The following is a 26,452-nucleotide window of genomic DNA, read 5'->3' on the forward strand; positions in this document are numbered from 1 at the left end:
ATAAGTCAAGTTATAGATTGATCACTGCAACCAATAGGCCTATTGATTAGAAAGAACCTATTGACATGTAGCAACACATGTATGTTGGTGTGAGCGTCAGAGAGGAACCAATGGCTGCGTTTTTGTGTTGGCTATTATGCAGAAAGTAGATGTAGGCCTATTGGTGTCGTCTTGTTTTAAGACATTGATCTCAATCATAACGGATTAATTGAATGGGAATCTGTCTGGGCAGATGCATCAGAATATGACTGCTTAAATGTTGCATTTCAAACCGTTTCTGTGTCATTTATGCTACATATAAAAGGTGCCGATGCTGATAAAGAGAGAAGGGGATATGCGGAGAGAGTGAGAGAGAGAGAAAAGAGAGAGTAGGGAGACCAATCGCTGTTGGGTGGGTGTTTTTTTGGGGGGGGGATTCATTTGGCGGAGACGCGCGCTGGCTGCTTGGCTGGACCGCTGCTGCATGCGCTGTCCCTTTCAGCACCGAAAACCCGAGGCGCGTGCATCTATGAGTGGGACGCGAAGGAGCGAGGATCACTCAATCAAGTCACGGAAAAGCAGGTAGGCATTTTTGAAAATTACATATTTAGTTCAATAGTTTTCGTATGTCTGAGAAGGTCCCATCAAACATAATTCCCCCCCCCCTCTCCCTCTATCTGAAGAATCCATCGCTCTTCGTCCATCTGCTTTTTCTTCTCCCTCATTGTTAAATTAATTACCCTCGATGGTTCTGCAAATCATCCCTTAAATAACTATTTATCTTTTCATTATCGACATGCATAGTTGATGTTGACAGTCCACGGTATCGTTAATCAGAGTCGTGACCTGTAGCTAAATGAGAAGGGTTCAGTGTTGGGAAAGGAAACTGCTGAGCTCCGCAATGAAGTTCCGATATTGACCCAAAGGAATGCGCTCTCTGCTCTGTTCCGCGCGCCACAAGAAACAGCATCCGCTCTGATGGCATTTAGGAATGATCCATACATCTGATCTCGTCCGTAGCACAAACGTCTTATTTTGTGATCTAATTAATCATAATTAATATGGGAAAATTAGATGAAAATAATTGGGATATCACTAGTGTGATTTTCAGAGAGCTCACTGAAAAGGGACGCGTTACTTCACCCACATGAAGGATGCTGTCTCAATCTATAGACACGAAATGTTATATTGAACTTGAATTAAAAAACATTACGGGTTGATAATGTTTTTATCTAATTATATGTAGCCTACCATGAAGACGTCATTAGGTTATTTCTCTTTGGAGCACAACCACGGTTTGTATACCGCAGCTTCCTGCTTCATGGCACTGCTTTAATCATCCGTATGTATCAGAGGGTGGTGGTGGTGTATCCCACATTTTTATTTTTTTATTTTTTTTATTTCACCTTTATTTAACCAGGTAGGCTAGTTGAGAACAAGTTCTCATTTGCAACTGCGACCTGGCCAAGATAAAGCATAGCAGTGTGAACAGACAACACAGAGTTACACATGGAGTAAGCAATTAACAAGTCAATAACACAGTAGAAAAAAAAAAAATGGGCAGTCTATATACAATGTGTGCAAAAGGCATGAGGTAGGCGAATAATACAATTTTGCAGATTAACACTGGGGTGATAAATGATCAGATGGTCATGTACAGGTAGAGATATTGGTGTGCAAAAGAGCAGAAAGGTAAATAAATAAATAAAATAAAAAAACAGTATAAAAACAGTATGGGGATGAGGTAGGTGAAAATGGGTGGGCTATTTACCAATAGACTATGTACAGCTGCAGCGATCGGTTAGCTGCTCGGATAGCTGATGTTTGAAGTTGGTGAGGAGATAAAAGTCTCCAACTTCAGCGATTTTTGCAGTTCATTCCAGTCACAGGCAGCAGAGTACTGGAACGAGAGGCGGCCAAATGAGGTGTTGGCTTTAGGGATGATCAGTGAGATACACCTGCTGGAGCGTGTGCTACGGATGGGTGTTGCCATCGTGACCAGTGAACTGAGATAAGGCGGAGCTTTACCTAGCATGGACTTGTAGATGACCTGAGCCAGTGGGTCTGGCGACCTAATATGTAGCGAGGGCCAGCCGACAGAGCATACAAGTCGCAGTGGTGGGTGGTATAAGGTGCTTTGGTGACAAAACGGATGGCACTATGATAGACTGCATCCAGTTTGCTGAGTAGAGTGTTGGAAGCCATTTTGTAGATGACATCGCCGAAGTCGAGGATCGGTAGGATAGTCAGTTTTACTAGGGTAAGCTTGGCGGCGTGAGTGAAGGAGGCTTTGTTGCGGAATAGAAAGCCGACTCTTGATTTGATTTTCGATTGGAGATGTTTGATGAGTCTGGAAGGAGAGTTTGCAGTCTAGCCAGACACCTAGGTACTTATAGATGTCCACATATTCAAGGTCGGAACCATCCAGGGTGGTGATGCTAGTCGGGCATGCGGGTGCAGGCAGCGATCGGTTGAAAAGCATGCATTTGGTTTTACTCAATTTAAGAGCAGTTGGAGGCCACGAAGGAGTGCTGTATGGCATTGAAGCTCGTTTGGAGGTTAGATAGCACAGTGTCCAATGACGGGCCGAAAGTATATAGAATGGTGTCGTCTGCGTAGAGGTGGATCAGGGAATCGCCCGCAGCAAGAGCAACATCATTGATATATACAGAGAAAAGAGTCGGCCCGAGAATTGAACCCTGGATCCCCATCTATCCCCGCAACAAACCCACGCAATCATACTAACACACCACTTCCACCACGTCTTCTGTGAGGAGTTCTGTCGCTTCTCTCATCCACAAGAACGGGTCAAGGGAATTGTGAGGATCACAAGTCAATTTAGGGGGGAACCGAACCGTTGGAGGGATTTGGGATGTGTTTGATTCGTTGCCGTTGGTTGGTGTCTTTACCTGCCTGTGATCGGAATTGCAATTAAAAAAAAAAAAGCCATATTCAACGGGTGCGGTGAGAGGGGGAAACTAAGGAGGAGGGGGAGCAGGAGGAAGGAGAGGAACGGGCGGGGAGATAGGAGAGAGAAACGAGCAGAGGGAGGGGGATAAAATAGCAGAGGGAGGGAGAGAGAGAGGCGAAAAAGAGAGAAAAGCTATCACTTTGTGAAAAGAGCAGTGCGCTCCCTAGTGAACGTCTCTGCACACGAGGACACCTAATATCATGACCAATAGAGAGAATGGTGCAGACTGACACCTAGCGATTGGTGTAAATTAAAAAGTTAAATGGGCCGGCCTCTGCCTCGCAGGGTAATACTCCCTTTTCTTACTGCCAACAATAATGATAACACTGCTGGAATTTCCACCATTCTGTCAATTATCTCTTATTAGTGAGTCAAAAGTTCCAACCCGAGCAGGAATCAAATCAAATTTTATTGGCCAAATACACGTGATTAGCAGATGTTATTGCGGGTGTAGCGAAATGCTTGTGATAAGGCTTTATTGCAGAAGTGAAATAAAATAGTGTAAAAGAATACAATACGTTGAAAGATCCACTCTTCTTACACTGTTAAAACCCAAGGCATTATGAACTCAAAAACGTGTAGTAAGTTGAACTCAAAGTCAATGAAAAGTCATCATTACTTAAAATGTTTGTGGTAGTGACTCAAAACTAAATGAGAAGTCACATCAACCCTATTTTTTAAAAGTTATAATAAAAAATAACAATCGTACTTTTTTCCCAGCATGCTCTACTGCAGATAGATTTTTTTTGGAATTGTTTTTAATATCTGTGTTTTTGCATGTACATTGAGGGATGGATACATAAATCTTATGCTACACAGAGATAAATAACGTTGTTTTTTTCTAAACTAATCTAATAATTTATCTTGATTTTTGCAACCCCTTATTGAAATTACTGTTCCAGTTTAAACGCAGTCCTCATAATTTCCCGAAACCTTGCAGCCATTGTGAATACAGGTTGTAGGTGAATGTGAATTCCAGCTGTTCGATGTCCTAATTCTGTCTGGATTCCAATAGGAATTACACATCACTTTGCACGCCAGCATTATATGACTTGCAGTTAGGGACGCAAAATTCTTGTAAATATCTCAGGTTTTCCAGAAATTGCAGTCGGAAGATTCCTGGAAATACTTCAACTAGGACTTTTTTGAAAATCTGGGAAAGTTACTGGGATTTGGTTTGACCTCAAAATAAGACCTTATACTTAATGTATTGTCATAAAGAGTTTAATGATAACATTCACCGAGGAACTTACTCGGTGAAGGCCACAGGACTGAAAATGAATCAATTCAACAACCATGTCTCTGACATGACAGCACATTGGGGTTTAAAGTGTATGCATGAATACAGCCTGAATAGCCAATTAGGAATATAACCTAACCATAAAGATTAACTGTTTTATATTAATATGCCTGTGCCTTTCCCAATTGCGTTAGACATTTTTTTTTATTGTTAAAGTGCTTGGTAAAGTGCTATAGTAATGTTATCCTTTCAAGGTAAATGATTCATGTATTTCATAGGTGTATAATTGACAACCATAGGAACTATACACTGTACAAAATATTATGAGCACCTGCTCTTTCCATGACAGACTGACCAGGCGAATCCAGGTGAACGCTAGGATCCCTTATTGATGTCACTTGTTAAATCCACTTCAATCTCTGTAGATGAAGGGGAGGAGACAGGTTAACAAAGGATTTTTTAGACCTTGAGACAATTGAGACGTGGATTGTGTATGTGTGCCATTCAGAGGGTGTGTGGTAGTAGGTGCCAGGCAAACCGGTTTGTGTTAAGAACCGCAATGCTGCTGGGTTTTTCATGTTCAACAATTTCCTGTGTTTATCAAGAATGGTCTACCACCCAAAGGACATCCAGCCAACTTGACACAACTGTGGGAAGCTTTGGAGTCAACATGGGCCAGCATCCCTGTAGAACGCTTTCGACATCTTGTAGAACGCTTTTGACATCTTGCCCCAAGGAATTGAGGCTGTTCTGAGGGTAAAAGGTGGTTGTGGTGGTGGTGGTAGGGGGGGGGGGGGTGTATCTGAAAGTGCTGTTTGTGTGGAAAGGTGAGTGTCTTCGAAATATGGGTACATAGACGGGGAGGGAGGGAGAAATATTGCCACGATGTCCGAATAAACATTAGGATATTTATATGCAATGATGCAGCAGTCCCCTAGCATCTCAGCATCCTAGAATTGTGCAGCCGGTTCAGCCCACACAAGCATACTGCGCAGCATCTGTGCCTTTTTGGAACGCACACGGACACGCTCAAAAGTGGTCATGGCGCTCTGCGGGAAGTTTAGACTTATTGAGCCAATACATTATAGCTACGAATGTGAATTTCTTTGATATTTTCACATTCTAGTGTTATTAATATGGTCTTCTATCTATCTCAGAAGAATATCCACACATTTGACTATTTTGGGGAAGCGGGTGTGGTCAAACCATAACAGATCAAACACACTATTAGGAAGGCCCTCTTCGTCTGTCTCAATGATGGTCTTTTCCTCATGCCTTTGTTTTGTCTGAGGAATATAGAGTGATGATGTGATATGAGTGATAAAAGTTTATTAGCGGGCTACAGATAAACCAGGCCGCCAGTGGATATTATATTTTGAGGCAAAGAGGGCACCCAGTAGCCTAATCTGATTGGCCAGCAATGACATCACTCCCATTCGTGAAGGACACCAGCAAGAAAACTAAGAGCGTTAAACCGAACCTGCTCCATGAAAGCCTTGCCTCTTCTCACTGACTCACGTACTAGGATGGCTTGCTACATCATTACTGTCCTGTTTCTGATGACAATGATTAGGTAGCTGAGGTGACACCTTCCAGGTGTTGATTCCCATGCAGCTGTCAGTCAAACAGGTGTAGAACCAGTAGATGTTTATACTGAATGATTACACACTGAGTAACCTTCACTCTGTCCACGTGAATAATGCCTTCTGGACCATTGTTGATGTGTTTGACAGGCTTGGCACTTTGTGTTTGACAGGCTTGGCACTGACGGATAGGATGGACTTATCAGTGGGATAGGATTGGCGGTTATGTGTGTGTGTGTGTGTGTGTGTGTGTGTGAGAGAGAGAGAGAGGGGGGCTGTACTGTGTGTGTGGCCAATGCTCATCTCTCTACTCTTGAATCTGACAGACAGGCATTGCAGCATGAACAGTGATTTGTGTGTGTATGTGTGTGTGTGTGAGCGAGGAAGGGAGGGAGGGAGAGACTGTGTGCTAGATAACTGAGGCACTGACTGCTACGTGTTCTCTGTGTGTGTATCTTGCAGGGTCTGCTGAAGATGTGAGTTCAGGATTACAATCGCTGCAGCTGCACTCGCCGCCACCGTCTCCTCTCTCTCTCTCTCTCTCTCTCTCTCCTCTCTCTCCTCTACTGGGACATGCATGCCTCATGGGCCTGGGACATCTTAGAGCTGCCTGCTAACTCCTCCCTCGGGGCACTGACGCCCTTTCACCCATGATCCCGCCCACAAACTCCACAGTAACTCCTCAGTAACTCCTCCCACAACCGCCACTCAACTGTTACCATGGCGTTGCCGGAATCCCAACGCCTTCCTTCCTTCCTCGCCACACGCCACTTCCTTCTCCACTTCCTTGCCTCATGTTCCTGGTTCCTCCCTCTGGCCTCTCCTCAGCGAATCACGGACCCCGCCATCGGTACTGCGCCCAATCAGGAGTACGCCCACTCCATCCGATTGGAAGGCGACATCATCCTGGGTGGCCTGTTCCCGGTGCACTCCCGTGGGGGCGGTGGCATGCCCTGCGGGGAACTGAAGAAGGAGAAAGGGATCCATCGTCTTGAGGCCATGATGTTCGCCATCGACCTGATCAACAAGGACACGGAGCTGCTCCCCAACATCACCCTGGGGGCCCGGATCCTGGACACCTGCTCCAGAGACACCTACGCCCTGGAGCAGTCGCTGACCTTTGTCCAGGCCCTCATCGAGAAGGACGGCTCGGATGTACGCTGTGCCAACGGCGACCTGCCCATCTTCGCCAAGCCTGATAAGATCGTGGGGGTGATCGGGGCGGCGGCCAGCTCCGTGTCCATCATGGTTGCCAATATACTGAGGCTGTTCAAGGTAAGGACACTGGAACGGATCTGGGTTGGTTTCTGGTGGGTCTGGTTTAGTTTGATTTGTGTTTGGTTGGGTTAGCCAGGCTGGGTCTGGTTTAGTTTGACTTGGGTTTAGTTGGGTTAGTCAGGCTGGGTCTGGTTTAGTTTGACTTGACTTTAGTTGGGTTAGTCAGGCTGGGTCTGGTTTAGTTTGACTTGAGTTTAGTTGGGTTAGTCAGGCTGGGTCTGGTTTAGTTTGACTTGAGTTTAGTTGGGTTAGTCAGGCTGGGTCTGGTTTAGTTTGACTTGAGTTTAGTTGGGTTAGTCAGGCTGGGTCTGGTTTAGTTTGACTTGAGTTTGGTTGGGTTAGTCAGGCTGGGTCTGGTTTAGTTTGACTTGAGTTTAGTTGGGTTAGTCAGGCTGGGTCTGGTTTAGTTTGACTTGAGTTTGGTTGGGTTAGTCAGGCTGGGTCTGGTTTAGTTTGACTTGAGTTTAGTTGGGTTAGTCAGGCTGGGTCTGGGTTAAGAACCTTGCCGGTTTCAGTGCGGGTGATGTCATGGTTTGTGTTTACATTGGTGTTGGAGCCATGCGTGGATCTTTGTGTTGTGTTTGTGTGGATACTATGGCACTGTGTGTGTAGGTGTTGAACACCAGCCACTGTGTGTTGGATGTAGGGGGTCTCTTTACAGTGAAATAGAGTATATTGCTGGCTGCCAGGGCTGGGGCTACATCCTGTCTATCTCCCCTCCCCCCCCTCCTCCTCCTCCTCTTATCCTCTCCTCGTCAGATGGATGCATATTGTTCCAGCAGGATATTACCCTGGCCTGTGTCTGTCAGTCAGAGCCATTATTGTGCTCTAGAAGCAGCCTGTCTCCTGACATAGGCTCTCTGGTATTACACACAGAGACGCCACTTCAGCCAGCCGCGCTCGCTACTGCAGGCAGATACAGTTCAATTGTGACAACCAATTAAAATACTGTCAATCTTATTAAAGAATACTCCACCTCACTCTGCCCTCAGCCCCGGAGACTGTGCGTGTGTGAGGTTGAGGTTTTGGGCATGGTAGTATGCTGTTCAAATTTGATCTATGCTCGACTGGTTTAGACGGGGCTTTCTAGAACATGGAGAAACAATTAAATCAATTACTGTCTCGGGTACAAAAGCCAATTAATGGTAGAGTGGTTGTAACAGAGGAATGTGAGTATACGAGCACAAGAGTGTGTGTGTTCCCGCCGTCAATAGTCCAACAAGGTTGATTGATGCGAGCGCAATGTGGAAATATGTGTCTCCTAATGATCCATGTGACATTCTCAGCCATACACCTTTGTCTTCTTACTCTCTCTCTCTTCTCTCTTCTCTCTCTCTTTTTATTTCTCTCTCTTGCTCTTCTCTCTCTCATCTCTCTTTTTTTATTTCTCTCTCTCTCTCTCTCTCTCGCTCTTCTCTCTCTCGTCTCTCTTTTTATTTCTCTCTCTCTCACTCTCTCGTCTCTCTTTTTATTTCTCTCTCTCTCTCTCTCTCGTCTCTCTCTCTCGTCTCTCTTTTTATTTCTCTCTCTCGTTTCTCTCTCTCTCTCTCTCTCTCTCTCTCGTCTCTCTTTTTATTTCTCTCTCTCGTCTCTCTCTCTCTCTCTCTCTCTCTCTCTCTCTCTCTCTCGTCTCTCTTTTTATTTCTCTCTCTCGTCTCTCTCTCTCTCTCTCTCTCTCTCTCTCTCTCTCTCGTCTCTCTTTTTATTTCTCTCTCTCGTCTCTCTCTTTTTATTTCTCTCTCTCTCTCTCTCTCTCTCTCTCTCTCTCTCTCGTCTCTCTCTCTCGTCTCTCTTTTTATTTCTCTCTCTCTCACTCTCTCTCTCTCTCGTCTCTCTTTTTATTTCTCTCTCTCTCTCGTCTCTCTCTCTCGTCTCTCTTTTTATTTCTCTCTCTCTCTCTCTCTCTCTCGTCTCTCTTTTTATTTCTCTCTCTCGTCTCTCTCTCTCTCTCTCTCTCTCTTGTCTCTCTTTTTATTTCTCTCTCTCGTCTCTCTCTCTCTCTCTCTCTCTCTCTCTCTCTCTCTTTTTATTTCTCTCTCTCGTCTCTCTCTTTTTATTTCTCTCTCTCTCTCTCTCTCTCGTCTCTCTCTCTCGTCTCTCTTTTTATTTCTCTCTCTCGTCTCTCTCGTCTCTCTCTTTATTTCTCGCTCTCTCCTCTCTCTATTTATTTCTCTCTCTCTCTCTCTCTCTCTCTCTCTCTCTCTCGTCTCTCTTTTTATTTCTCTCTCTCGTCTCTCTCTCTCTCTCTCTCTCTCCTCTCTCTATTTATTTCTCTCTCTCTCTCTCTCTCTTTTTATGTCTCTCTCTTCTCTCTTTTATATCTCCCTTTCTCCCACATCATTGCCCTGGTTCTGTGTGAGTGGCAGTGCTGTATTCTAAACCTGTGCATAATAATACTAAACATGATTTAGGGAGGATTCTGCCATGGAAACAGCACACACAGGGCCTTGATTTTAGGTCGCAGTGCCTCGTTCTCATTTCACTAATAGGATTTAGAGCAGGGGATTGGTAGGCGTGTGTGTTTGCATTGTAGCATTTCTGTGTGTGTGTTTGTGTGTATGTATACACCGAGTGTACAAAACTTTAAAAACACCATCCTAAGATTGAGTTACCCCCCTGCCCCCCCACAGGGATGCTGGCCCATTTAGACTCCAATGCCTCCCACATTTGTGTCAAGTTGGCTGGATGTCTTTTGGGTGGTGGACCATTCTTGATACATACGGGAAACTGTTGAGCGTGAAAACCCCAGCAGCGTTGCAGTTCTTGACACAAACTGGTGCGCCTGGCACCTACTACCATACCCCGTTCAAAGGCACTTAGATCTTTTGTCTTGCCCATTCCCCCTCTGAATGGCGCACATACACAATCCATCATCGACTCTGGTTGACGTTTCACCTGGATTCCCCTGGTCAGCCTGTCATGGAAAGAGCAGGTGTTCTTAATGTTTTGTACACTCAATGTATATGGCTGTGTGTTAATGTGTTTCTCCCTGTGTGTGTGTGTGCGTGTGCGTGTGCGTGTGTGTGTGTGTGTGTGGAAGGATGGATTGTGCTCCGTACCACATTACTATGTAGATGCTTTATCTGCAGCTTCGTGTCTCATGAATGATGCAGAGTGTGTTGCGTCTGGAAATAGCATGTTGGAGAAGATGTCATACTGGGTGGCATGGGCCAGCTAATCTCCCCACTGGAGCCCCCAGACTCCCTTAGTCAGCACAGAGGAGAACCCAGATGCATTGAGCAGCATGGTAAACCCAAATGGGGAAGCCCAGCGATGGTGGAAACTGTGAGGAATTAGATCCAAGATGGAGGTCGGAATGGATAGAGGTTCCTGCCCCGGATATTTCAAACACAACATACTCTCCCACTCAGCCCAGAGTTCTTCACATCCCAACAACAACCAGGAGATCTTATTCGAGAGGAGAGACTGTCCGCTTCCCAAATGACACCCTATTCCCTATGTAGTGCACTACTTTTGTGCAGGGCCCATATGGCCTTGGCCAAAAGTAGTAGGCTGCTTAGGGAATAGGAGGGACATAGACGTAGGCTCTCTCGGCCTGTCTCAAATAAGAGGAGAACCCAGATGCACTGAGCAGACACGACCTGGCGGAAACTGGGAGAACTGAGATGGAGGAAGGATGTATGGACGTTCCAGCCCTGGATACCCCAACCAGACACAGCCGTAACCCTTCCTGTTTGCTTGGCCATGTTTCACCCCCTGTCTCTCTATAGAGCTGGGCTGGTAGTGGACACAGACTGTGGGTATCTCCTCCCTCCGTTGGCCCCTGTAAGGCAGATTAACCAGGCCTACACCTGCCCGGCCTGCCTGGCTGGTTGGGTATTGATTGAGAAGCTCCAGAGGGGCCACAGGTTGGTAATTATACTGGATCACTGTTTAGACAGGTTCGGGGTCCATTCTATTTCAACCATTTCAATTGAACCAAAGGTCAGATAGAAAAGGAACGTTATGATGTCTTTCCCCATCATTTACCTTGCTATTCCAAATCCATTTGTGTTGGGGAGGAATAAGGGGTGTCTGTGTGTGTGTGTGTGTGCATGTATGTGTTTGTGTGCGAGTGCATGTGTGTGTGTGTGCATGTGTGTGTGTGACGGTTTAGTAGATAACGCCATACTCCAGCAATGCAGCGTCTGGAGCAGTATTATCTGCTGCCATGTGTCATATTACCCATAGTCTCTGTATTACTGTGTTACTATTGTCTGATAGGATGAGGAGAAGAATCTCTCTGCTCCCAACGAGCCAAGAGGGAGGAGGGTTGAGGGGGTGTAAAGGAACAATTGTTTCAGAGTCTTGCTGAGAATGATATTGGCGCGAGCAAATATTTTCAGGCCCCCCGGGAACGTGATGCACTCTGTCGTTGAACGGAGAACGCGTTTATAGAAGAGGATCATTTCAAAGACTGCGAATTATGAACCAATCGTGTTGCTCCATTACACTCCGAAGACAACAATTAGATTGGAATGGAAGGAACAACTACATGCTCATGAGTCATACATGACAAATAGAAGTCATCGGGATGATTTCGCCCTCTGCATTGAAGAGTTTAATGACAGAGTTACTGATGGCCAGAGGGCCAGACTTCTGAGGATGTGGTTGGACAGGTCCAGACAGAAAGTGTGCTAGTATGTGTCTGTTCTTACTGTGAACTGTGTTAGATTTAGAGACTGCGAGAAGAGATAGGGAGATTGAGATCAACAGAGAGAAATCGAGAGAGCGTCTCAGGAGTCTCAGGAGTCTGATGATTGTGCCGTTGATCTCGTTAATGATGAGAGAATTAAGTGGCTGATAATGGAGCCAGGGGTTCTTCACACCACAACAACAACAACAACAACCAGGAGATCTCATTAGAGAGGAGAAACTGACGGCTTCCCAAATGGCACCCTATTCCCTGTGTAGTGCACTACTTTTGACTCGCTCTGCCTGTCTCAAGCAAGATGGCTGCCACACCCGAGAGAGTGTAGGCCAGGCCCTCACTAACGAGGAGAGCTCTAATTGTCCGTCTCAAATTATTTATTTTCAGCCAGGACGACCTACTGATGATTCATCAAACGAGCTCCACTGGCAACACACACACACACACACACACACACACACACACACACACACACACACACACACACACACACACACACAGGTTTTTGAGTGAAGTTTGTTTACTTGTCTACCAGTTTCTCCTCAAGCTCTTTGGGAGTGAGTCGAGGTCGCCAGAGTTTGTTTTTATAATGAACCTGATTCTGGAAAGCCTGGTTGTAGAATGTGTGTTTGGGGCAACTATCCCTTTAAGAGAATGGGGGTAACAAGTGTTTTTGGGTCAGGTCTGTAAGTTGTATAAGGGGTGAGAGTAGTGTGCTTGGGCTACTGTATGTGTGTCACGACTCACAAATGTGTGTAATGCGTTTGTGTGAGGAGATTGTGTCATGGATGTGGGTGTGAATGAAATATGTGTGTGATTGTCAGGGGTGTATTTGTGGTGCATGTGTTAGGTTTGTGTGTTTGTCTGTGTTTGTGTGTTGTATGTGGATGTAGGAAGTGTGTTTGAGGATTGTATTTGGGCTGAATGTGTAAGATGTGGTGAATTTCAAAAGTCTCTGTGAGGAGTGCTCTTGGTCTGTTTGTGTTAGAAGTGTGTGTGTTAGAAGTGTGTGTTAGCATTGTGCTTGGTCTCTGTGTGTTAGAAGTGTGTGTGTTAGCATTGTGCTTGGTCTGTGTGTGTTAGAAGTGTGTGTGTTAGAAGTGTGTGTTAGCATTGTGCTTGGTCTCTGTGTGTTAGAAGTGTGTGTGTTAGCATTGTGCTTGGTCTGTGTGTGTTAGAAGTGTGTATGTTTGCATTGTGCATGGTCTGTGTGTGTTAGAAGCGTGTGTGTTAGCATTGTGCTTGGTCTGTGTGTGTTAGAGGCGTGTGTGTTAGCATTGTGCTTGGTCTGTGTGTGTTAGAAGCGTGTGTGTTAGCATTGTGCTTGGTCTGTTTGTGTTAGAAGCGTGTGTGTTAGCATTGTGCTTGGTCTGTTTGTGTTAGCATTGTGCTTGGTCTGTGTGTGTTAGCAATGTGCTTGGTCTGTTTGTGTTAGCATTGTGCTTGGTCTGTGTGTGTTAGCATTGTGCTTGGTCTGTTTGTGTTAGAAGCGTGTGTGTTAGCATTGTGCTTGGTCTGTGTGTGTTAGAAGCGTGTGTGTTAGCATTGTGCTTGGTCTGTGTGTGTTAGAAGTGTGTGTGTTAGCATTGTGCTTGGTCTGTGTGTGTTAGAAGCGTGTGTGTTTGTATTGTGCTTGGTCTGTTTGTGTTAGAAGCGTGTGTGTTAGCATTGTGCTTGGTCTGTTTGTGTTAGAAGCGTGTGTGTTAGCATTGTGCTTGGTCTGTTTGTGTTAGCATTGTGCTTGGTCTGTGTGTGTTAGAAGCGTGTTTGTGCTGTTCTCTGAGACTTGTCACCTGCCTCAAAGGAGATCCCCAGGGTTGAGCAGGAGATGTGTGAACGCTAGTGTCTGACGGAAAATGACGCCTTAGGCGGCCTCTTATAAACCGCCTGTCAGAGTGACACACTGCAAAACAGCTCCCCATGCATGGCTTTTGCCTGAGAGAGAGAGACCGGCTGGTTATTACTAGGAAGTATATCTCTATGGCTAGTCAAAGCAAGATGGTTCCATGGCATGAACAAGAGCTTTGTTTTTGTTGTTGAACAACATAAGGAGACTAATGGGAGTTTGATGCTCAGTGGTTGGTTGTCGTGGTTGTGATGAGTGATGGAATTGTCCCAAAGGGCTAACCCCAAGCTAAATCACCCTCACCTCTGTACTTTACAAGTAATTAGAAAATATTCCAATTCTGTACTTGACCCAGGGTTTGTGCACTGGCTCTTACTGGCTCCTAGAGCTCGGTTTAGAATACAGGGAACGAGAGGGTGGGAATAAAACAAGGGGTATAGAAGGGAAGAAAGACAAACTCTCCTCTCTTTTCTCAGCCTCTTGTCCAGAGGGAGCTGTTTCTATGTTTTATTAGCACACCAGCATTATTTATAAAATGGTTGTGGGAAAACATGGAAACAACATTAGTGGAGAAGGAGAGAGAGCTGAAAATAGGATGAAAAAGCGTTGAAAAATGTGTTTTCTGTAGGCTGTGAATACTTAAATAGAGGTTAAATGGTGGTCGGCAGCACGGCACTGTGGTTTGCATCATTCAAAAGTTAAGTTGCCAAATAACTCTAAATCTAGTGCATAGGACCTGTTTCAAATGATCACTTTTACGCTCAACATAGCCTCTTTGTATTCACACTTGCTCAGGAATGGGAAAAATATCTCTTCTATTTTAGTCAGCTAAGTTCAATTATAATCTTCTTACTATAAAATCCTAAAATATAAAATAATGTCAGGGGACTTAAGCATATCTTGTCAGCTAAATGAACAAGCCTACAGTTGGGCAACTCGCATTCTGTTCTTCTGAAATACATTTTCTTAATATCGTAATGTTTATTTAGACGGACATTCCTAAAATAAATAATGGATTTATTGTGATTGTGTATATTCAATCATTTCTTTAGACATTTGAAATGTTCTAAATGCGCCCAGCAGCAGCTTGTGTGTGTGTGTGTGTGTGTGTGTGTGTGTGTGTGTGTGTGTGTGTGTGTGGAGGCATGCAGATGCTAAACGTGTTTATGTTAATAAACGGTTGACTACTGTGAGACCGGCAGTCTTTTGCATGACAATAACCGGCTGACAGAAGGACATCACCGCCACAGTCCCAGCGTAGACGTCGACTTGCCTCCAGAAACAGTCCAAAATGAACGAGAAAACGTCACAAAATGTTGTCATAATATATGCTCTCTCCTGTTCTCTCAGAACCCATTTCCGGGTTCAGACAGGAAATACGTGATCAGGATGCCTATATATATGTATTTTCTTCCTCTCTATTATCCCCTTATCACATATCCCTCTGTCGATGGGTGGATTTACTGATTTACAGTGCATTCGGAAAGTATTCAGACCCCTTGACTTTTTTCACATTTTGTTACGTTACAGCCTTATTCTAAAATGCATTAAATAAAAAATGTCCTCAGCAATCTACACAGAATACCTTTATGATAGAGTGGCCAGACAGAAGCCATTCCTCAGTAAAAGGCACATGACAGCCCGCTTGCAGTTTGTCAAAAGGCACATAAAAACTCTCAGACCATGAGAAACAAGATACTCTGGTCCGATGAAACCAAGATTGAACTCTTTGTCCTGAATGCCAAGCGTCACATCTGGAGGGAACCTGGCACCATCCCTACGGTGAAGCATGGCTGTGGCAGCATCATGCTGTGGGGATGTTTTTCAGCGGCAGGGATTGAGAGATTAACAGCAAAGTACAGAGAGATCCTTGATGAAAACCTGCTCCAGAGCGCTCAGGACCTCAGACTGAGGCGAAGGTTCACTTTCAAACAGGACAATGACCCTAAGCACACAGCCAAGACAACGCAGGAGTTGCTTCAGGACAAGTATCTGAATGTCCTTGAGAGGCCTAGCCAGAGCCTGGACTTGAACCCGATCGAACATCTCTGAAGAAATAGCTGTGCAGCATCGCTCCTCATCCAACCTGACAGAGCTTGAGAGGATCGGCAGAGAAGAATGGGAGAAACTCCCCAAATAAAGGTGTGCCAAGCTTGTGGCGTCATACCCAAGAACACTTAAGGCTGTAATCGCTGCCAAAGGTGCTTTAACAGAGTACAGAGTAAAGGGTCTGAATACTTATGTAAATGTGATACGTACCTGTTTTTGCTTCGTCATGATGGGGCGTTGTGTGTAGATTGACGAGGGAAAAAAAACATTTAATAATTTGTAGAATAAGGCTGTAACCTAACAAAATGTGGAAAAAGTCAAGGGGTCTGAATACTTTCTGAAGGCACTGTATATGCAGAGACTGAGGGAATATGTAACAGACATGATGTATCTATTACCAGAAATCTGTCCTCGTTTTTTCCTCAACTCACTTTGAGACAAAAGATAGGTATGAAGAACCTTATCTTTAAGAACAGGGCTGTGTGTGTGTGTGTGTGTGTGTGCGAGCGTGCGTGCGTGTGCATGCTTACCTGTGCGTGTGCGTAGCTATAGAGAGAGACTGGTAAAACCCAGAGAGCAGAATAGTAAAAGGTAAGAAAGCCTTTTAACGGTGTTGGCCTTGTCCATGTATTTTTAACTGGCTGTCCTTTTGGATCTGTGTGAATAATGAATAGAGGGAGAGAAGGAATAGCCAATAAGTGTTTGAGTTGAAAAGCCTTTGTTGCAGAGCAGGGCCCCACTGCGCCTCAGGAGCAACCCCTCTTTCATCCATCTCTCCTTCCCTCCCTCCTCCACAGGCTACCTAGGAACCGATGTGTGACTAAAGACGTCAGCAAGTCTCAGTTTGGCTTGCGGCTAGCTGAAGTCGACTAGGTGAACCATAGGAACTCTCCACCCAAACAAAACGATATTTAGGCATTTATTTCATTAGTCCATTGTTGACATAGTCCCACAATGTTTTGCGTGTCACTAATAAAGTTTTCAATATATATAACTTTCAAAATACAGAAATCATATGATGCTGCGTTTTGCGTATGATGCAAAATGCATCATACGGGGGATGATTTCTGTGTTTTTGTCTTTCTAACCACTCTGAAATTCTATCAGAAATTCAATCAAACACTTATCATCAAAACAGTATGCACTTTTAAAACTCACCTCACTGTGGTGATCATTTTGATGAAAGAAGTTCAACAGCAGGTTGAAACTGAGTGGAAAACATGGTCATTGTGGTTGTTGTTTCAAAGCCAAACACAACAAGCTTAGGCATAGGCCTATATATGAACCCCCCCCCCCCCAAATAAATGGAATTAAAATAATGATTGTGCCATGATACAATATTCCTTTCTCCAGCGTGCAGAGAGGGGCTGTCAACCATTTAATGAAATATGTTTTGTTGTGAAAACCCGAACAGATTTCACTTGGTTTCCAAAATGTAAGCACTGGGTAGCTGCAGGAGCAGGGTTGGAGAGCCCCTTGGCATACAGAGTTTGTTGTGGAACATGTTGCTGCACGGAGTAGCCTACCTGACATGAGTGAAACGAACCGGCAGGAAAGTGGCCTCCGTTCGCTATTCGAGTGCATACGGATGTCATGTGTTTGAACTCTGCCCCTGTTCCCGCCCATTTGATAGCGGGCCATTCTAAATCTCAACTAATGTTACATGTTAGTAAAGACAAGATTCAATTGCTTATAGTCTAACGTGTGAAAATATGATCACTTGATGTTTTGCATGACAATAATCGGCTGACAAAATGTCATGACTGCCACGGCCCTAGCGTAGACTTCGGCTTGCCTCCAGAAACATTTATGTGAGCCCGATCAGCTGAAGAATCCCTCACCGAAGTCCAAAACAAACAGAAACGTCACGAAATGTTGTCATGATATATGCACAAACTCTTCCAAACTGTTTCGTCTGGGAAGCATGTGGACGCCTTAAGGATGACATCATCAAAGACCAGGGTACCATCAGGTAGGGAGGGAGAGACAGGGGGAGGGAGGGATGGAGGGAGAGGGGGGAAGAGGTAGAGCGAGAGGAAAGCAAGGAGTTTACTGGTCTCTATCATTTGTCTTGTAGCGTGACGGACACCTTCTGATTTCTATTATAATGTGACAGAGGGAGAGTGAGTTTGTGTATGTGCGTTCATTGCAAATTGGCCAGTGTTACCTAGTGTTGATTTATCAGTGTAACATTTCTAGTGTTGATTCAGGAGTTAAATGAACTCTGTAAGTGTTAAAATAACACTCATTGGTGAAAAGAAACCCCAGTGTTGGTGTTAATAACCAGTGTTAAGACAAAACCACGCCCATCATTATCAATATACCGTGCTGTATTGCAGGTAGATTTCTTTTCAATTGTTTGTTTCAATATCTCTGTTTTTGTATGTACAGTACTGTGCAAAAGTTTTAGGGCAGGTGTGAAAAAATGCTGTAAAGTAAGAATGCTTTAAAAAATAGACATGTTAATAGATTATATTTATCAATTAACAAAATGCAAAGTGCATGAACATAAGAAAAATCTACATCAAATCCATATTTGGTGTGACCATACCTTGCCTTGAAAACAGCATTTATTCTTCTAGGTACATTTGCACACAGTCAGAGATTTTGTCGGCATACAGTCAGGTGTATGATTAAACAATTATACTAAACAGGTGCTAGTCATCATCAATTCAATATGTAGGTTGAAACACAATCATTAACTGAAACAGAAACAGCTGTGTAGGAGGAATAAAACTGGGTGTGGCCAAACTCAGCCAACAAGGTGAGGTTGCTGAAGACAGTTTACTGTCAACTCATACCACTTTGAAGATGCAAAATATTTTTGGGTGTGAAACACACAAGAAATAATACAAAAAAACTGAAAACTTGAGCATGCATAACTATTCACACCCAAAGTCAATACTTAGAGCCAACTTTTGCAGCAATTACAGCTACAAGTCTCTTGGGGTATGTCTCTCTATAAGCTTGTCACGTCTAGCCATTGGGATTTTTCCCATTCTTCAAGGCAGAGCTGCTCCAGATCCTTCAAGTTCGATGGGTTCCACTGGTGTCTTTAAGTCATACCACAGATTCTCAATTGGATTGAGGTCTGGGCTTTGACTAGGCCATTCCAAGACATTTAAATGTTTCCCCTTAAACCACTCAAGTATTGCTTTAGCAGTATGCTTAGGTTCATTGTCCTGCTGGAAGGTGAACCTCCGTCCCAGTCTCAAATCTCTGGAAGACTGAAACAAGTTTCCCTCAAGAATTTCCCTGTATTTAGCGCCATCCATTATTCCTGCCATTCTGACCAGGATCCCAGTCCCTGCTGATGAAAAACATCCCCACAGCATGATGCTGCCACCACCATGCTTCACTGTGGGGATGAATTCTCGGGGTGATGAGAAGTGTTGGGTTTGCGCCAGATATAGCATTTTCCTTGATGGCCAAAAAGCTCAATTCTAGTCTCATCTGACCAGAGAACCTTTTTCCATATGTTTGGGGAGTCTCCCACATGCCTTGTGGTGAACACCAAACATGTTTGCTTATTTTTTCCTGCCCCATTTCCATAATGCCCAGCTCTGTCGAGTGTACGGCTTAAAGCAGTCCTATGGACAGATACTGCAATGTCCGTTGTGGAGCTTTGCAGCTCCTTCTGGGTTATATTTGGTCTCTGTTGCCTCTCTGATTTAATGCCCTCCTTGCCTGGTCCGTGGGTTTTGGTGGGCGGCCCGCTCTTGGCAGGTTTATTGTGGTGCCATATTCTTTCCATTTTTTAACAATGGATTTAATGGTGCTCCGTGGGATGTTCAAAGTGTCGGATATTTTTTTAGAACCCAACCCTGATCTGTAATTCTCCACAACTTTGTCCCTGACCTGTTTGGAGAGCTCCTTGGTCTTCATGGTGCCGCTTGCTTGGTGGTGTGCCTTGCTTAGTGGTGTTGCAGACTCTGGGGCCTTTCAGAAACTTTTCCGTTTTAAATTTTTTTGAATTTTTTTAAACCAGCTATTTTTTTCATTTCACTTCACCAATTTGGACTATTTTGTGTTTGTCCATTACATGATATCCAAATAAAAATTCATTTAAATTACAGGTTGTTATGCAACAAAATAGGAAAAACGCCAAGGGGGATGAATTATTTGAATTTGCAAGACACTGTATGTAGAGACTAAGGGAGTGTGTAACAAACAGGTGTATCTACTATAAGAAATCTGACCTCCTTTTCTACTCAACCCACTTTGAGACAAAATATAGTTACGAAGAACCCTATCTTAAAGAGCAGGGCTGTGCGTGTGCGTAGCTATAGAGAGAGACTGGTGAGACTCAGAGAGCAGAATAGTAAAAGGTAAGAAAGCCTTTAAACTGCGTTGGCCTTTCGGACCTGTGTGACTAAGGCTGACATCACCAAAGACCAGGGCACCCTCAGAAAGGGAGGGAGAGATGGATGGAGGGGAGAGAGAGAGAGAGAGGAAAGGAAAGGAGGGAGTTTACTGGTCTCAAATCTCTAATTTGTCTTGTAGCGTGACGACCGTCATCTGATTTGCGAGAGAGAGAGAGAGAGATGTGCGTATTAGTGCAGTGCTAATCAATAGCTGCTCTCAGCTCTCCCTCTCTCTCCTCGCCTCCCCTCTCCCCCGTGGGGAAGGAGTGTATTTGCCTGAATAATTGCTGCTGTGTCTCTTCAGCCCCTGAAGTTTCCCACTTTTTCACAGACTAATAAGACTCCAGGTAGAAATTGCTCTCACATCAAGGCCTAGATCTGAACTCGTTAGCTGATGAAATACAGAACACTTGGTCTGCATGTGGGACCATTTTCATGCGTTTTTAGCCAAAAACAGTATTGTGCTTTTATAGCATTCACATCTCAAATTGAATGAATTGAATTGAATTCAACAGCACCTCTCAGGAATTAGGCTACACATGGGAGCCAACTGTTCCAATCATTTCGTTCATTGTGTCAGAAATGGAACACTATTCCCTATGGCTTTCAGAAACTAGTTAAATATCTGGGTCATACCCTGGACTTCCTGTTATGAATGATTTAACTTGATTTGACTGAGTGTTAAAATACATACGGATAGTTTGGTTAGCAGCATTATCAAGTATAGCAACATTTTTTGTGAAAGTTATTAAGTGTGAGTCATGGCAAATCAAATCAAATTGAAAACAACAGGTATAATACTTTACTGTGAAATGTTAATGATGCAGAGTAAAAAAATATAATAATTGTACACAAAAGGAATAAAATACACAAGAATGAAGCTATATGCAGGGATTAGCAGTACCAGATCAATGTCAAATAATCAAATAGTGTCCAGATGGTTATTTATGTTCCTGTTGTGACGCCTCTCCTGTGTGTCAAACATCCTCACTTTGTCTCAGAACAGCACCGGCTGCAAATTTGATTGAAAAATGAACCACCAGGAGACCACTTAGCCCTTCCATAAGGGACTAATCTAATGAATGATCAGTTTCATGCTGTTAGCCACACACACACGCATGCACGCACACACACACACAGTCTTGTACAGCTAACCTTGTGGGGACACACAATTCAGTCCCATTTAAAATCCTATTTTCCATAAACCTAACCCTTACCCTAACCCCAAAACCTAAGCTAAACCTAAACCTAACCCTAGCTCTTAACCCTAACCCTAAACCTAATTCTAACACTAACACGAATTCTAACTTTAACCCCAAACCCCCTAGAAATAACATTTGACATTGTGGGAGACTAACAAAATGTCCCCAGTTGGTCAAAGTTTTGTTTGTTTACTAGTAGTAACCCCCCCCCCCCCCCCCGCCCCCACACACACAGGTATGTACGGAGAATAGCTAAAACTCATTCATTATTATCTGTGTGCCCTTAATTGAACCAAATCTACACACACACACACACACACACACACACACACACACACACGCACACGCACGCACACACACACACACGCACGCACACGCACACACACGCACACGTACACACTCACACACTCATCAGAGGGCAGAAAGCTCCCGTTCTGCATCCTCTCCTAGCCTCCCTGCCTCTGCCAAGTGCCACTTCAACGATGGAATACTTTTTAATAGGCTACTTTAGGTGTCATATATAATTACCCGCAGGCCATTTCTACAGCACCTGCCACTGCAGTATCAATTTAGTTAGTTGAAAAAGTCAACCGCTCATAAATCAAGCCGGCACTAAATCTACATCACTTCAAGCCAGGGGTTAAATATATAAATATAGATTTAGGGTTTTCTGTTTGTGCCTGTCACTTGTGGCTGTAAATGATTTTCTTTCCTATTATTCATTTTGTCTTATCCCAAATGGCACCGTATCCCCTACACAGAACCCAGTGGGCCGTGGTCAAAAGTAGTTCACTGTATAGGGAATAGGGTGCCATTTGGGATGAAGCCTTTCACTCTGAGTGGAGAGGGAATCTAGCTGTTAATCCTGAGTAAATGGAACGGCTGAGATCCATAGCAATATTAAACACGCTCAATTAAACACAGACACAGTGGAGAGGCAGACAAACCTCGCCCATGTAATTAACTAATGTACATACCACCACCAAATCGCCATCTCATTAGCTCCATACTGTTAGCCTTGCTCATTGTTAAGCCAAACATGACACTGATCAGTGCTGAACCTTGACTATAGGATCTAGGCCTTCAGAGGGACCAAACATCTTCCAATACATTGCATTGTAAAAATCCAGAAAATAACAGAACATATAGCATAACTTAATGCGCCCGACATTATATCCTCTGTAGTCGGACCATTCTAGTTGTAGTGAAGGAGGAGCAATGCTTTTTGATGACATCAAGAATGAATCAACCAAGCCTGGCTGTGCTTTGGGCTGCAGCACACAGAGACAGAACCGGCATGGAAACACAGCATAAAATAATGTGACCAGCAAAACAAAAAGCACACTGTTTACACAACCTATGATAGCCTAACACCACTATCACCAATAGCGACAACAACAGTGTCACATCAAAGTTGAAAGACTCATGGTGCTGAAAGGAGAGCGACCATAATACTTGTGCATTCCATTTTTTAAATTTCACCTTCATTTAACCAGGCAGGCCAGTTCTCATTTACAACTGCGACCTGGCCAAGATAAAGCAGTGCATCAAAAAACAACAACACATGGGATAAACAAAAGTACAGTCAATAACACAATAGAAACATACAGTATATATATACAGTGTGTGCAAATGGTGTAAGGAGGTAAGGCATTAAATAGGCCATAGTTGCGAAGTAATTACAATTTAGCAAATTAACCCTGGAGTGATAGATGTGCAGATGATGATGTGCAAGTAGAAATACTGGTGTGCTAAAGGGCAAAAAAGTAAATTAAAAACAATATGGGGATGAGGTAGGTAGTTGGATGGGCTATTTACAGATGGGCTATGTACAGCTGCAGCAATCGGAAAGCTGCTCAGATAGTTGATGCTTAAAGTTAGTGAGGGAGATATAAGTCTCCAACTTCAGCGATTCCTTGCAATTCGTTCCACTCATTGGCAGCAGAGAACTGGAAGGAAAGGCGGCCAAAGCAGGTGTTGGCTTTGGGGATGACCAGTGAGATATACCTGCTAGAGTGCGTGCTACGGGTGGGTGTTGTTATGGTGACCAGTGAGCTGAGATAAGGCGGCGCTTTAGCTAGCAAACACTTATAGATGACCTGGAGACCGGTGGGTCTGGCGAGGAATATGTAGCGAGGGCCAGCCAACAAGAGCATACAGGTTGCAGTGGTGGGTAGTATATGGGGCTTTGGTGACAACATGGATGGCACTGTGATAGACTGCATCCAGTTTGCTGACTGGAGTGTTTGTAAATGACATCGCATAAGTCGAGGAACGGTTGAATAGTCAGTTTTACGAGGATGTGTTTGGCAGCGTGAGTGAAGGAGGATTTGTTGCAAAATAGGAAGCTGATTCTAGATTTAATTTTGGATTGGAGATGCTTAATGTGTGTCTGGAAGGAGAGTTTACAGCCTAACCAGACACCTAGGTATTTGTAGTTGTCCACATATTCTAAGTCAGAACCGTCCAGAGTAGTGATGCTAGTCAGGCGGGCGGGTGTGGGCAGCGATCGGTTGAAGAGCATGCATTTAGTTTTACTAGCGTTTAAGAGAAATTGGAGGCCACGGAAGGAGTGTTGTATGGTATTGAAGCTCGTTTTGAGGTTTGTTAACACAGTGTCCAAAGAAGGGCCAGATGTATACAGAATGGTGTCGTCTGCGTAGAGGTGGATCAAGGACCACCAGCAGCAAGAGCGACATCATTGATATATACAGAGTCTGCCGATAAGAATATGGTGATTGACAGAGTCGAAAGCCTTGGCCAGGTCGATGAAGACGGCTGCACAGTACGGTCTTTTATCGATGGCGGTGTCGTGTCTTTGGCTATGCCGGATTAAGTGATATGACATGCTATTCTATAAAATAATTTCTCCGTAATAATATTACCTGATTGAGCTAATCATGTCAATGTAATTAACCAGAGAGTGGGGGCACCACAAAATAATATTTCTAGAGCTGTTATCTTCCGAATAAACTCTTAAAGACCTAGTAATATTTTACATCAATAGCAGTCAATATTAATCGTCATCTTAATTCAGTCTCATCTGAAAGTTGTAAATTCTTGGTTATCTGCACGAACCCTGGCTAACAAGTTGAATCAGCGATACAAAATTGGGTTTAATTATTTAAATAAATACCTAACTAATCACACAGAATTACACATACACATAATTAAATCATAACTTGATTACAAATTACGGATATGAGAGCTGGTTACACAAAAGAAAATGGCTGGGTTTGAGTAAAAGAGCGGGAAGACTGAGGAACAAAGGGGGAAGCTGTGCTATCGAAAATACAGAATCTTATGCATTCTAAATTACCGCCCATTTGGAAAAGGAAAATGCAATAAATATTTACTCCGAGCTGCGCTTCGGTAGGTTTGTGGTAGTTGGAAGGCCGTGTTGCCCAACCGAGTCCTTTATCCTTTGAAGAATGTTTCTGCTGGTAAATTGAATACGTTGTAGTAACGTTGTTGTGTGGTAGATGGGATACTCTGTCTGTTCCTTCATAACCTGCGTTTGCAGCTGCTGTTGCTAACTCAACGGCTAGGAGGTATCACTTCTGTAGTGAATAAGAGTTCAAAGTTCATACCATTCGCAACCAAAGCTCATGCTGATGTTGGCTTCGTTCTGTAGTTATTATCTGAACCATTCTGACATCGGACCGTCGTCCTCACATCCTCGGAACAGGAGGTTAAATTGTCGTCAAGGCTTTATATAAGAAGGGAGAGGAGGGCGTGTTTGAAAAGTTTTATAGCCCATGTCCCTTTACAGGGGCGGCCACTGATTGAGCAGAGCCCTATCTTATGAAAACCCAAATCTCACATTTTAGAAGCTAAAATCACATTTCATCCCCTCACGAATAATTTCATATTCAAACATTTAAATTGAACAACAATTCCATGTGAATCCGATAACTCTGATGTGTAGACTTTCCACTGTAGAGTTTGTCATCTTATCATTGATGAGAATGTCTCAGATGACAACCAAACTGACATCATATTCATTAAGTACCACCGCATATGTTCAATTGGTCGGATTACCAGAATATAGTTGATTTCCCCCCACCTTCTGATGTTCCCAGAATCTCTATGTTAACCAAGAGTTTTGCAAATGTAACATCAGTAGGGTAGAGAGATGAAAAAGGGGGAAAGAGGTATTTATGACTGTCATAAACCTACCCCCAGGCCAAGGTCATGACAGCGGTTATGATATCATTTAGTACCTTGAACGTGGCTGAGGTGCACCCTTGACCAGCTCGGCAACCGGATTGCACAGTGGAGAAGGTACGGTGGGATTCGAAATGGTCAGTGATCTGTTTGTTAACTTGGCTTTCGAAGACTTTAGCAGAGCAGGATGGATAGAGGTTTGTAACAGTTTCAGTCTAGAGTGTCACCCCCTTTGAAGGGGAGGATGACCGCGGAAGCTTTCCAATCTTTATTAAGAATCTTGGACATTACGAAAGAGAGGTTGAACAGACTAGTAATAGGGGTTGCAACAATGGCAGCGGATAATTTTATAAAGAGAGGGTCCAGATTGTCTAGCCCGGCTGATTTGTACGGGTCCAGGTCTTGCAGTTCTTTCAGAATGTCTGCTATCTGGATTTGGGTGAAGGAGAAGTTGGGGAGGCTTGGGAAAGTAGCTGCGGGGGGTGCGGAGCTGTTGGCCGGGGTTGGGGTAGCCAGGAGGAAAGCATGGCCAGCCGTAGAGAAATGCTTATTGAAATTCTCGATTATAGTGGATTTATCGGTGGTGACAGTGTTTCCTAGCCTCAGTGCAGTGGGCAGCTGGAAGGAGGTGCTCTTATTCTCCATGGACTTTACATTGTCCCAGAACTTTTTGGAGTTAGAGCTACAGGATGCAAATTTCTGTTTGAAAAAGCTTGCCTTTGCTTTTCTAACTGACTATGTGTATTGGTTCCTGACTTCCCTGAAAAGTTAAATATCGCGGGGACTATTCGATGCTAGTGCAGTACGCCACAGGATGTTTTTGTGCTGGTCGAGGGCAGTCAGGTCTGGAGTGAACCAAGGGCTATATCTGTTCTTAGTTCTACATTGTGTGAAAGGGTCATGCTTATTTAAGATGGTGAGGAAATTCGTTTTAAAGAGGAACAAGGCATCCTCTACTGACGGGATGAGGTCAATATCCTTCCAGGATACCCAGGCCTGCTCGCAGAAGTGTTTTAGGGAGCGTTTGACAGTGATGAGGGGTGGTCGTTTGACCGCGGACCCATAACGGATGCAGGCAATGAGGCAGTGATCACTGGAGGGAAAGTTGGTCAGGATAATATC

The 26,452-nt window shown here is 44.0% G+C and overlaps 1 protein-coding gene across 1 annotated transcript in view; it reads left to right on the plus strand.

Moving 5' to 3' along the window:
- The first annotated feature begins 477 nt into the window (after nt 1-477).
- Nucleotides 478-26,452, plus strand: part of LOC115106963 (metabotropic glutamate receptor 8-like) — a 303,996-nt gene continuing 278,021 nt past the window's right edge. The window contains exons 1-2 of the mRNA XM_065008182.1: nt 478-561; nt 6,236-7,048. Of these exons, the coding sequence (XP_064864254.1) occupies nt 6,494-7,048 (555 nt within the window). The 5' untranslated portion in view covers nt 478-561; nt 6,236-6,493. The remainder of the gene's footprint in view (nt 562-6,235; nt 7,049-26,452) is intronic.

The sequence above is a fragment of the Oncorhynchus nerka genome, linkage group LG23 (assembly GCF_034236695.1).
Source record: "Oncorhynchus nerka isolate Pitt River linkage group LG23, Oner_Uvic_2.0, whole genome shotgun sequence".
In the NCBI taxonomy this organism is placed as follows: domain Eukaryota; kingdom Metazoa; phylum Chordata; class Actinopteri; order Salmoniformes; family Salmonidae; genus Oncorhynchus; species Oncorhynchus nerka.